This window comes from Gymnoscopelus microlampas (genome assembly GCF_963454915.1).
Source record: "Gymnoscopelus microlampas genome assembly, chromosome: 17".
Classification (NCBI taxonomy): domain Eukaryota; kingdom Metazoa; phylum Chordata; class Actinopteri; order Myctophiformes; family Myctophidae; genus Gymnoscopelus; species Gymnoscopelus microlampas.
In genome coordinates this window covers 26,595,670-26,609,679 of record NC_139954.1, presented here as the reverse complement: position 1 = coordinate 26,609,679, position 14,010 = coordinate 26,595,670, and the positions used below count along the sequence as shown (strand labels likewise).

Below are 14,010 nucleotides of genomic sequence, written 5' to 3'. Positions count from 1 at the left end.
TCATTCATTCAATCAATCAATCGTATATTATCTCCACTCACAGACAAGTGTGGTTTATACACAGCATGGCAGCCTATTATACAACCTCGGGGAGGTCTAACAAGGGTAATATGACAATAAATCTAACAATTTAATATTAAATATGTTTAAAATTTCAATACAATTTAATTATTTAAATATCACATTATTACCTTTTGAGAAGAGTAGTACATTATCTTTGTAGAAACCAAAAGGCGCTGTGCATGAATGGCAATCGGCCAATGAACTTAGAACAGACTGACTAATTACTGCATGTTTTGCTACTAACAACAAATAAAACACTGATGTTCACCACAGCCACTGAAACCAAGGCACTTGATGAACTTCATCCTCCATCAGAACATTGTATTCAAACTGGCAGCTCAATTACGACCAGGCTTAACCTCAGATTAGGACTTTTAAGAAAGTCAAGTCTAATTACCTTCCACCGAGTTATGTGTGGGACAGTTTTTTAGATCAATGGTTCTCAAAGTACAAAAACTTTGCACATTTTGAACACAAATCTTCTCTTATGGGGGTCCCTAGCACAAAATCTTTTCAAATGTGGGTCTGTGGTAAAATACATATGAATTTGCGGTCCTTTACAGGAAAAAGATTGAAAACCACTGTTTTAGTCTTTAGTAGCTCACACAGGACTACAACAAAGTTCTTCTAGACAGAGTCACGGAAGTGGCAGGAGCTAGACATACTTGCACAGTGTCGAATGTTTGACAATAAGAGTATTACTTTGTGTTTCAACATGTCCGTGCTCTGGCTAGACCAACAACTTGGAACGTCCATACTAATCCGCCTGCAATCTAGAGTAGACTGCTGTTAGACTTGACAAAACAACGCTGACAAAACAAAGAATCAATGAGTAAATGTGCATATTATTGCAGTCGTTAGGTGAAGGTCAAAACAAAAACAATAATGATGACAAAGACACTGCTAGCCTGAGGACAGCTCCTACTTGCATGAAGCGCAGTCACGCTAGGCCTAAACATTAATAAACACATGTGTTCCCATTTATCCTCCAAATTAACGAACACGCACGCGCGCGCGCACACACACACACACACACACACACACACACACACACACACACACACACACACACACACACACACACACACACACACACACACACACACACACACACACACACACACACACACACACACACACACACACACACACACACACACACACACACACACACACGATCTTTGAGACAGCACATTTATTTATGGGTTAAAAGAGGGTTTGCGGGTAAGTGTGCCAGTCTGGAAAATAAGGCCATGCTATTTCTGGCAATTGGAGACTGTTGAGCGCTTAGATCATTATTTAAAACCAGCTGCAGAGCTCGCTGTGGAGATGTCAGGGAGGGGGGGGTGGGGGCAGGAGGACTACAAAGTCAAGATTTACTGAGGCCTTGTAAAAATCTACAGGCAAATGGAGCACGCGACTTATCCCTGCATGTCTTGACTGGATTATGCTCTAATATATATATATATATTTGGAAGCACACACACACACACTCACGCAAACAAAACCAAGGCTTGAAAACGACCTTCAACTGTATTAGCACACACACACCAAGCATTCAGGGCTGCCCACAGACAGACAGAGATACGAACGCTGACAGAAAGACCTGAAGGGATGGCCTTGGAGATACTGGGGATAAGATTACGATGGCATACAGAGACAGACAGTCTCCCGATACAGGTCAGCTGACCCAGCACTCCCCCCCACCCCTACGCTTCCCCACTTCCAGCCTCCTCTCATACCTTCCCTCCCCCTCAGACCTATTAAGAGGACACTGACACTGCAACTCCCACCACATCTCCAACCTGTCAAGACTGCAGCTAACTTTAGAGACTGATTCATGAGGGCCGGCCAGCAGAGGTGGCAGTAAATGTAGGGCTCACAAAGGACAATCCTGAGAGATGTTCCATGCCAAGGAGGCACAAGACTGAACGTATATCTTGGATCCTCACATCAACTTCCTCCACCGTTTGGTTGTGTTCCCAACTTCCCAGATGTCTTTACTGCAGTCAGCCTGCGTAGTGCATAGTAGGGATTCTCAAACGTGCGTGGTGCGTGCACCCCCAGGGGTGCGCAACTTGCGTGACATTAATAGCGTAATCGTGGTGCTGGTGTTACAATTATTAAAACGAAAAACAATAACCAATAAATTATTTAAAATTGTATTTTTTTATTATAATAATAAAGGAAAACGTAAGAAAATCATTCGTAAACTTTGAAAAAGTTTGAATTAATTAATAAATGTACCTAAAATGACTCGACTTGCTGCCAGCAGCCTAATTACCTGGCATGTAGCTTGTGGCAGCATATCATGTAGGTCATTCATGCAAATACGCAGAACTGGTTAAAATCAGGGAAACTGTCCGGCAGTGGATTTTATTTATTTATTCATTTTATATATATATATATGAGTTGCAATTTAATATAAAGTTAATGCAGCTATTAATAGAGTAGGTTGTATTTCTTTAAGGTGTCTGGCATTGGGGATGTAGAAGGGGGTGCACAGGCCAAAAGGTTTGGGAACCACAATCCTCATCATGTCAATATTGGTCTGATGTACAGAGGACTAACATAACACAGTCAGCTACTGTGCAACACAACAGTTCTCCACTTTACTCGAGAATACAAAGTCAATAAAAAAAAACACAGCTATCTCCTCCATTCATCGACCAGCATACGGCTGAGCACAGCTGTGAAAGATAAGAATGGTGAGTTTACCTAAGCTGGCACAAAGATAGCTTGTCAAGATTGACCATCACAAAAACAAATCTGACGAAAATACATTTGACGAGGATGAACGGGAGGAGGACTAAAATAAATGTTGAGTTTGTCACAACTCCTGCCCAGTGGCCATAATAACAAGTTTTACATAAGTCTGTATTTGAGAGTGTAGTTTAAAAGGAAGCACATGTCCATGAAATAAATATGAATTGCTGCAGCCTATTCTTGCCCTCAGATTTCTACAAACTAGGTTCCATCTGATAAGAATTTGCAGTTAAGTTTCAGACAGTATTGTATTAGTGGTGACAAACTCCCTGGTCTATAAAGACACTCTGAAGGCTGCAGAGTGTTACAGAGGTTTTGGCTGGCCACTACCTCATGTCACCACAATGCCTTTACAGCTGAGCCCAACAGCCAGCCAGCCAGGCCGACAGATTTGAGCCACAACTGGGTGTGGACTGTGGAGTGTGGCCTGCTTCCTCTGTTGTGTCCTCACATTCAACCCTGACCAGCTTGCACAGCTGCTAAAGGCATCAAAAGAGTCTAGCCTGGGAGATAGAAGGAAAAGGACTCTTCCACAAACATAAAACACCACAATAAAGTAAACACAAACCAATATAGGACAAAATAACTGACTCAATATGGTCCAATACCAATACACATCATTATCTCATCATTCTCATGACCTAAATGGCAATATGCTATGTGACTAAACACAAAATAACGATTAAACATTTCACAGACATTTCAGAGGGGACAAACTAAGTGGTGTAAGGCACAAGCATCTGTGTTTAAATAAACTGCAGTAAAGAGCCAAATTGAACCACCCTGAAGTAGCTTTAGGAGGAGTCCAGGCATGCTCCTGTGTAACCAGCTGTCTTTTATTTGTAAACCAGAATCCAATCACCTTGCAGCAGTCTGTGCCTGACTTTTGGCCCACTGACACAGCAATCTAATCAGACAGGCTGAGCAACAGAAGTCAATGGAGGGCCCTACTGACTGAGGAGGAACTGCCACAGCAGTTGTACAAAATCACGTTGTTCAGCGGTACATTCAGGAAATATCCATGTATATCCATGGGTACATTTTCTATTAGCCTCAATATTTCCAACACCCTGGACATTTTCACCACAACTGGCACCCACCTATCCATTTATCAGTGTGACCATTTAGCAGTTTCAGATAGAAGGGATGTTGGCTTTCTGCCAATGTTAATATGACGCACAGAAAAAACTACAGCTCCTTTCAGACCTTCTAGGGACAATCTATGGGTGACCAGCAATCCTCTGAGAGAAAAGAAAAGAAAAGCACAGAGATCACAGTGCCAGCTGACTTCCTTTTTAATAAAACCTGCTGTGCCTTTAAGCCATTTATCGGACTGAACACCCAACCACCTCCAGCCCTTTTCCCAGACACACTGCAGGTGAGCTGCTCTCAGTGGAGCGTGACCAATCTAGGTGGTGCACAATTCTATTTACAAGACATTTTAACAGGGCACAGGGATGCAGAGCAGGCCTTCCCATTAAAACCTCATGCAAACACTGAATTTATTTTACAACACTGTTTATACAAGACACTTTGTGACAATTAACTAACTGATTCAGGGAATTGAGAAGAGGAGGGAGGAGTTTCCCTTTGGAATCATTAGGAACTCATTATAGCTCCATGTTGAGCCAGCCATGCTGTGATAGGAGGTGTAGCGAGTGCCTTCAGAAAGTACTGGAGTGTTAACATTTAATGACTGATTATGATTGATCAGCTGACAAACAAATGGCTGTTCTCTGTCGTTTTATCTGGCATTTCCAATGTTGCTGCTGACCAAACGAAAGACGGCACCTCTACTGGGTATAGATAAATAGAGCCATGCATTGTGCTAAGGGAGAGAGCACCAAAGCTGGCCCCACTCTGACAAAGCGCTCTCTGTGGGTTCAGAGGAACAGCCGTTGGTTTGGGGATGAGCCAGTGGGCCTCTATCCAGCTAGTAGATCTCACCCCAGAACTCACAGAGGCTTGGACCCAATGTTCTGGGAACCCAACTGTTTAGTATGGCTGAGCAGATACGCAGAGCCAACCTGCCCGCTCTCATCAAGTCCCAGAGCTATGCGGAGCAGCAGACAGAATCAGGGACATCGAGATGGGAGAAAATGTGGTAGATATCAGTACTAGTAATATTAGTAAGTGCATGCATTTTTCATTAATAAAGCATGCAAATGACTCAGTACGAAAACTTGGAGATCATGATTAATAAAGATAAAGGGGAATAATAGCAGTTTGGGAAGTTAATCTCACCAGAGTCTCTGGTTCTAGTGGTGCTGGATGTTAACTTTCACAAAGCATCTCTGTGCAAAATAACATCCTGAGCTTACTCCAAGTTTCCTGCACACAGATGATTGCAACTCTCAGACACAATAAAATGCAAGCCGTAGGTTTAGAAACAGCCCACTCCAGCTGCTTTTCTAAGCCTCTTCATAGGAACTTGGCCAACAGTCAAGCAGGTGAGCATTTCAGCTTACTCTGAAGACAAAAATTACTTATGGGAGTGCCTGAAAAACAAAGACACACCCAAGGCAGGTATGGCTGTCTATATGTCAACATGGGCAAACATTTTGTTTCTAACCAAAACATAAGTGGCACTGAAAGGTTTACAGACCACTAGTTATAGCATTTCAAAAGTACATTTTAACCTTCATTACCTCGATTGATCAGAGTGATTTGGTGAACCAATACAAGCATCTATTGAAATAAACTTTCATTGTGCTAAAAGCCTAGGATGTGGACCAAGAATACATTTTGCAAGCTACTATTAAGTGTGGAAATCAAAGCAAGACAAGTGCTCCTTGTGTGTTAAGAGAAAAAGAGAAAAGAGAAAAAGAGTTACAAATGGATACAATAATGCTGAGGATTTTACTAAGAGTATACTGTACAAATAGGACCACTTTGTATAATCTCAAGAGTTAAATGAACTCAGGAATTTACAGTCTAGTGTTGTTCTTCTTACCTGAGCAGAGGACGCCCTTGTGTCGGGCACAGGAGAAGTCATCGCACTCGCAGAAACTACCGTAGATCTTGCCAAACTCTGACGCATAGCACAGGCACTGGTTGCAGCTGCACTCCCCTCGGCCACTGCAGACCTGCTTGCCCTCTGCCTCCCGGCAGGCGCTCAGGTGGCGGCTGCCCGCCTCACCGTCCTGGCACTCACAGCGGGCCCCCAGGTAGCCCGGCTCACAGCGACATGTTCCACAGTTGTAGGTACCTGTGTAGGTGGAGGTTTGGTTTGGTAGATTAGAATACACAAGGACGGCCGGCCTACTTGGGGCCATGCATGTCCGGAACGATGCAAGTCGTTCCATTTATGTTGACTATGAAGCACAAACATATGCAAAGCTCGGTCAATCAGTAAAGCCGATGGGTCAGGTTGGCCAATCAGGAAGCCTCTGCATACAATCTCCAGAACACGGATAATTTCTGCGTCTTTCTCAGACCCGCAGGCTATATTCGTCTGTATCTGTTCTGAGAAACCGCTGGTGAGCCCAAATTTCCGCTTGGTCTCAAACTCGGCGTGTGTGTGTGTCTCATATGACCCCGAGGTGTGCAGAGCCGAACAACAATTCATCCGACTGTTGGTCGTCCAAATAAACATAATAAAACCCTCAGTGTAAAAATGGAACCTGATGTGTCCTTTTTGGTCCATTTTTACACTTAAAGCCTGAGGGTTTTTACTGTGTATAGACACTGTGGCGGTCGAATTCTTCACTTTGGTTTGAGCCCCACCTCCAGCCCTGTTACAGTGTTACCTGTGGAGCTGCAAATGCTGCTGTTGGCCTGCGCTGTACGGCTGCAACCACAGTCACATTGGTAATCCACAGTCAACTCCAGACGGTCTTTGAAGCCCACCGGCTTGATGGTGAAGCTCTGGTCGGTGCCGGGCGGAGGACAGCTCCTGGCCTCCACTTTCACGTTGAAGGACACCTGGGGGGGAAAGTGAGCCAACGGTGTGACAGTCAACAAATGGCCTACTCATGTTTCTGATAATCTGACCAGTAATGGTACTGTAGGACACTGGGGGAATTATAAGGGAAAGGGGATTATGATTATGTTTATATAGTGAAAACAAAAAGTCAGGCAGAGATATGTTTTGGATTAGTTTTAAAACTACAAGGCAAGGCAAGTTTAGACAACTGCGGTAGCTGTACAGCCTCAGAAACAGAAAAGTAAAATCAATGTATTTATTTCTATGTGTTGCAATGACCTGACTCAGCAACTACATTTACTTGCAGCCTTACACCACTTGTATAAAGCCCTTGGCAGCTCGACTACAGATGTGAACTGTGTGCGACCCCGTATTTGTGTTTACATGTGCAGCCGCGACTCATTGAAAAGGAAAGCTCACAGCGCACAGGCACAGATGATGTTGCTCCGACTTTGTAGATTAATGCAAGACTACATATAGGACCTACACCCATTTGATTGCTCCGAGGAAGGAAGTGTTAAGGCGAGGAGAAACCCAACCCTTGTGGTTTCTGGCCTGTCCCGACATAAACAAGTGTTTTCATCCCTGCTCTTCACTAAGCTACCGCCGCAGTCATCCTCAAAACTGTCTGTCCCAACTAGGGCGTGGGTGTTTTTCTTGGCTCTTCAGTATGCCTTCCCTACTGATAAAAACGATGCTGCTGCTATAAATCTGAACTACCGACTGTAATTCACACGTGTCAGCTTCACTCTGACACCTCCTATAAAACCTTATTCCAAAGTGCCAAAGGCGAAAAAAGAACACAAGATATACAACTTTGTAACTAAGGTATTTAAGCTTTATGGACTTCCCCACAGAATACGAAACAATATAGAATACAGAAAAATATATCAATAAACAATATACATATCACTATTATTACAGTAGATGTTGCAAAGACTGAGAGGGGACAAACAGCTGTAGAAATATTTCTGTGGAGGTCAATTGTCTCATCCATCTTTGTTCTACGTCTACTTTGACAGTCAGAAATCCAAGGGGCTGCTGGTGAGGTGACACGCTGTGCTTTGAAGCTCCCATCAACAGTTCTGGGTCCCAGAGAGGCCTAGAACCTCTTGTTTTAGACTCAGACCCAAACCAAACACTGGGCCCACATAGCCACTGTCAGACCTGTTGATGTTGGCAACAACAAATGAGTTCATAGATCTGTTCTCTTCTCACGGAGAGAGCATCCACTTGTTATTCTGTGAATTGAAGAGCTCACCATTTCTAAACCTCGCCTACTGTTATTTCTGATCTCATGTTCCCTTGTTCTGTCCTCTCAGTGACGGATGCAGCTGAGACACAGGGGAGAGGGAAGCGGATGGTCGAGGTTACAAGCTCTTGCTGGGAGAGAAGCAGCGTGAAGAGTTGATACCAGTCTGCAATTCTCCACTTCAAAAGGAAAACTGCTCAATAATCAACCATCATTTTGAATATGCAAGGAGGAAATTATAGACAAAATAAGCAGTGTTGACTAGTAGTTTCAACGATATTCAAATCAATTCAAACTGCAAACTCCATCCAAAGGCCTACCCTTGTTGTCAGCAACGGTCAAATAGTTGTTGCATGCTATTCTTTTACGTTACCTATAACCTGCAATATCCCCCCTAGCCTCTAGTTTTTGGAAGGCAGCTGTCTGAAGGACATGACATACAAAACCAGAGTTGTCGTCGTCCTTGCACTTTTCCATCTATATTGGGATATTTAGTGTGACTGGCAGGCATATGTTTAAGTGAACATGAAAATGTGCACTTTTTGCTTTACACTCAGTGGTATTTTTGCTGGCTTGTGATTTAATTTTGTTGTGAATATGAATCTCATATTACAAAAGTATTTTTTTTTTTTAAGTAGCTTGAACTATGTACTATAAGTAGCTTTAGTATACCAACGTATTTTTCTACTGAGGGATAGCTAGCTATGCTAGCTATTCAACACCTTCCAGTGTGAAATAATTGGCAGCTTGCATACTATGCATTCAAAGTAGCTTCCTTAACACTGAAAATAAGTACAAATCTTATGAACAGTAGCAAAGCGTCTACTGTACAGAATGTTTTTGTAAAAAACAAAAACCCACTCATTATACATAATAAGTGTGACACTGTGAGTATTCAGGCATTACAGCACAAAATATGCTGTTGGGAGTTTCCTCTGACCAACATGTAGACAAACACAAGCCCTTTCAGGAGGACAGAGGTAGAGGCTACGTAACGTGTGAGTGAGGGAGAGGCCCCATCCTGTCCCTTCCGCATTCCTCCACTACATCGTGAGCAACTTAATTAACTAACAGGGCACACAATTTGATTCACGGGACATGTGAGTCACGAGCAAGCCACTACGCCCAATCAGGCGGCACGTTGGGAGAGTTAGTTATGAGGTTGTGGAGCAACGGGGCGCCCAAAACTAGCGGTGAAGGCATGGGAGGGAAACGCCAGGACAGGAGGAGGAGGAGAAGGGAGAGGAGGGGGCACTGATGATGATACACCTCGGCTGAACTCTGTGGAGGAAGATCCTGGTTACTCATTTGGCTCAGGGAGCAATGTGATTGAAATGATAATTCAGGCACTGATAGGTTGACATGAAAATGTGCCAGAAATTAGATGATGAAGGGAGGCAGACAGACAGTTGAAAGACTGTGGCCTTATGATGTAATGTGAAATTGAATAGGCTGGAAGACTGAAGAATCACACAAATCAGAAGCTTTATTCCTTGCATACGCACAAAACGTAATGATCCTTAGCTCCAACATAATGATCCTTAGCTATTACTGATTATTAAGGAGTTTCACATTCAGACTACTTTGCCTGGCTGTTGAGGTGCATCATCAATCATTTATTGGAGTGACACTATTCAATATTAAGTCCATATGATGGGAGGTACATGGTCCTGATATGTCAGAAGTTCAGTCTGTTTCTGTTAGGAGTTCGGGTGGTGCAGTGGTAAAGTGCTACTGCCCACCACCGTGGGACTGTGTTTCGGGGGAGGAAAGCCTCCCTGTCAGCACGGAGTGCACATTCTAACCACATTGGGTGGTGTAGAGAAGTAATGTCAACTCCTTAACTACAAAAAAACAGAAACAAAATCATGGCACTGTGTCTTTAAGACTTGCGTCTTCCAAATGTCTCTTGAAATCTAATGAGCATCTCATGACCCGAGGATGGAGGCTGTCCAAATGGCCATCATTGTAACAGTGGAGAAATAATTCCGATGATGGCATTCTCATGACTGCCTGGCATTCAGAGCCAGACAGAGCAGAATGTAAAACAAAAACACAAGCCACAATCTAATTCAAAAGATTCTCGTTTGTTTAGACGAAATTTATCTGAAGAGATTGCTAAAGCGTTAGCATAGACCTGACACCATCCGCATGCAAGGTTCTATTCAGTAGTCTTATGGCGCTGAGAGCATGGCAGTGAAAAGGATGCTGAATACACTTGGGCCTGCTTTTTCCTTGCCGGGCTCTTTTGTGTGTTTCAAGGCTGTGTGTGTGTATCACAAACCCCCTTCTGCCTACTTTTGTCTGCGGTCATTGAGATGCAACGTTAGGCTCGGTGGGGCACAGTGACTGACACCTGGGCTTTTGGCCACTTTCTCCACACGGAGCGGGAAGTTTTGGCGACGCAATAGCCTGCACCATAACCCTCGCCTCTCCCCCCAAACCACACTTCCCTAGATGAAAACAGAAGAGCAGGGCCCCTCCGCCACCAAAGCTCTGGAGATGGTCTCTCGCCCCTTCATTTTGCATGCAACACCCATTGCCTACTCCCACGCCCTACCCTCATATAACATTCTAGCAGATAAATGCAGAAGCTGGGAAACAAGCACGGGAGGGTGGGGAGGTGTGTATTGGGGTTCCCTGTGTGGTGGCCTGTACAAAGTACCCTCTTGCTAATACTTTCAATGGCTCCAGAACTCAATACAAAGCTCCATTGAGACCCGTGCGGAATATAAAAAGGGACTGCAGAGGGATTTGGACCGTACACCATTCAAAGGTGATTAAGATGTGCAATGATCCAGCAACACCTGACCTTTTTTTGTTTTGTTCGGTGAGACAAAATGAGGAAAGGGTGTTCCAACGGGGTGAATGCTCCCATCATGTTGGACACGGGCCCGAGTAACAGCCGTGGAAAAAGACACTGGTCTTCTGCTATTCAATTTATCATTCCTCTTCCATGAAACCAACTCTCACTGAAGGCCTTCTTTGAATACCATTCCTTCTTATGTTCTCTCTACACCCCATTCATCCCAAGCACAAATTCCAAAATAGCTACTCCGCAGGAATGAAAAGCATAACTCATGCCCAGGTCCAGTGCCCCAGAGAAGCACGGTTAATCATTATGGGTTCAACTCCCACTGTTCTCTTGGCCCCTTCCTGTGGTCCCCTGCGGTTCTGGTCTCTTCTACAACCTTCTCTCTGAAAATAACCAACGCCTGCCTCCGTCATCCTCCATTCAATGATGCACAATCACATTCCCAGACAGAGGCTGCGGCTGCAGCGGGACCTGCAGAGAGCAGAGGCAGCACCGATGATGAAACCCCTGAGATCCTTCTGGGGGGACAATGAGTGAAACTTGGCCAGCCTCCCCGTAGATGTGTTCGCTGTTGATTGATTCCAGCCGAGACGCGCCACAGCGAGAATATTCCCTTAGGAATGAGCAGCATTCTGCCAAGATGGCTGTGTGGTGGGGACAAGTGGCCATTCCTTCTTTCAGATAGGAAAGAGAGGATTTATCTGCCCTAAGTAGTGCATCGAATGTCTGCACGCGGTAAAGATAACTAAAAAGGCAGTTTGAACCGAGAAAATAAACATCAGTGACAATTTTAAGGTTGTTCCACTTCCTACAGCTGAGAAAAGAATGCAAGCCACATATATTGTGGCCTGCAGTGAACTGTCTGGCCCAAGACAACTTAATACACTCTGTTAGTCAGTCAGGGTGATTTTCATTAAGCTGCGGTTACGGATCTACACAGGCCAATGCTACCTCTTTGGAAATGGTGGAGGAGGACAATATACACCTCATCCCCACTCCTCTCTCAGCCACCGCAGTTTGATCTCATGAGACAGGGGCTGTACTTTAACGAAGATTTAAAGGTCACACAGCGTTCGCTGCAGGCTGCCAAGTCGCAACTAGATTCCTTTAGTCGTTGGATGCTTGGATGGATATGCCGCTCCCAGCTGAGGGCAGGCCATTAAGGCGTACTGCAGGTATACACCTCATAGTGAATCTGTCCACAGCCTACGATTCCATCCTCACAATACCCTCGGGGGGCATTATTCATTTACACTGTCACCATGAGGCCATCCTCATCCGCTGCATTCAAAAGGCAGAGATGAACTGTGAGGCACAGATATGCCCTGCTTCATAATTCATATCCTTTTAGAGCGGATCTGTGGTGAACTACAATATACTTTTATAAGCCTTTAGATACGGTAAGTGAAACTTACATCAAAATGGCAAGAATTGCTCTCTCGTAAAAGGTTAGGCTAGATGCAACTAAGGCTGCAACTAACGATTAATTTCATAATCGATGAATCGGTCGATTATCTTAACGATTAATCGATTAATCGGATTATCGCACTTTACCTTATCATTTTGATTTTAGGTTGTTTTAGGCATGTTCTATCTAACAATAAAGACAATACAGATGAATAATTAATTTAAAAGTACATGTTATACAATTTTGCTCAGCTGCTGATTAGGCTACTACCCATAAAATATATAAATACATATAAAAATAAATAAAAGCCACCTTATGGTAGCTTTTCTCTTTTTCTGACTGCTTGATTTGATTAAAAAACAACATATTTTAGGCTAAAGGGTAACAGTACAGGTAACAGTACAGTACTATACAAATGCAAATGTTTCATTAAAAAAAATGGGATACAGGATAGGTGGGCACTTAACGGTCTTAAGTAATGTAAAGTATACTTGATGTGAACATGCATGGTACATCATTATCAGACTTAATGTTATCCTTCAACTTTTTGTTTATGCCCCAAAACGACTGGATATATAGGTTTTGTATCAATTTGTAGTTTTGTAATATTATTAGACCTTAATTGTCGAATGTTTAAGCATATTCTAATCATGTATACTTTACTTTACATTTTCTCATTTATTTATTTTTACATTTTGGATAAAATAGCCAATTTTACATTGAATTAATTATTATATTAATGATATTCCATTATCGATTAATCGATTATCGATTAATCGATTATCAAATTAGTTGGCAACTAATTTGATAATCGATTAATAATCGATTCATCGATTAGTTGTTGCAGCCTTAGATGCAACCATGTTCAAAATATGATCAAAACATCAAGATGGCGGAAGATGGGAGAGAATAGTACAGAACAGTGTGAAAATGGGTCAGAGGGAGACTCACAGTATCTCCTATCTTCAGGTCGGAACACTTTCGGAGGCCCGGCAGTGGCTGTCCGTCCTGGCAGGTGGCCGTGAAGGACAGACTGATGTCCTCTGGGTGGTCCCACACGGTCAGCTCTACTTTGGAACGGATGTTCTGAGGGGAAAGGAGAGAGGAAAGAATGTGAGAGTGAGAGAAGAGAAAGACACAGGCAATGTTTGATGGCAGCACAGTGGAAGGTTAGCATAGCAGAAACCTTTTGCATTGTTTTAACCACTTAAGCCTGTACTTCATTGATCAGGGTCCCTCAGGGGTCTATTCTTGGTCCCCTACTTTTTCCCCTCAACACCAAATATCTTCACCGAAGACGATATACCGTACATGCTCATAACGCCTTGTGAACTTGTAGCTCGCCTTTTTCGCCAAATGTTCGCCTATTATGACATGCCTATAAAACGGACGAGAAGGTTCATGTGGTTATTAAGACTTGGCCAGTAGTTTGCGTTGTAACCATTGAATCACCCTAAACAGTATATCAAATCCTGTTTGTGCATCAGTCTTGGCAAGAGGGATTTATTAGCGGTTGCAACCCTTTGCACGTAAAATGTTTCAAATGCCCTGAAACTGTGGAGCACAGTGATATGCTAACACACAACAATTTATAATGAAACCACCACCATCTGCCTGGTCATGATGGTCACTCAATCGGTTTGCAGGCAGCGTGGAAAAGAGCGAAACACAGGGAATGTGAGAGAATAATTTGCCTTGGTTAGGCAGATTTATACAGCTTAGTCTGCCTTTTCTAGTCTTAAGCCAAAGCCACAAAGGCCAAGCATGGATCGAAACCGTAC

At 43.4% G+C, this 14,010-nt stretch overlaps 1 protein-coding gene across 1 annotated transcript in view; it reads right to left on the bottom strand.

Moving 5' to 3' along the window:
• itgb5 (integrin, beta 5) overlaps nucleotides 1-14,010 on the bottom strand; it is a 47,228-nt gene that overhangs the window by 22,783 nt on the left and 10,435 nt on the right. Inside the window, exons 9-11 of the mRNA XM_084085227.1 lie at nucleotides 13,181-13,315; nucleotides 6,579-6,753; nucleotides 5,783-6,037 (exon numbers count right to left, since the gene is read on the bottom strand). Coding sequence (XP_083941353.1) covers nucleotides 5,783-6,037; nucleotides 6,579-6,753; nucleotides 13,181-13,315 — 565 coding nt within the window. The remainder of the gene's footprint in view (nucleotides 1-5,782; nucleotides 6,038-6,578; nucleotides 6,754-13,180; nucleotides 13,316-14,010) is intronic.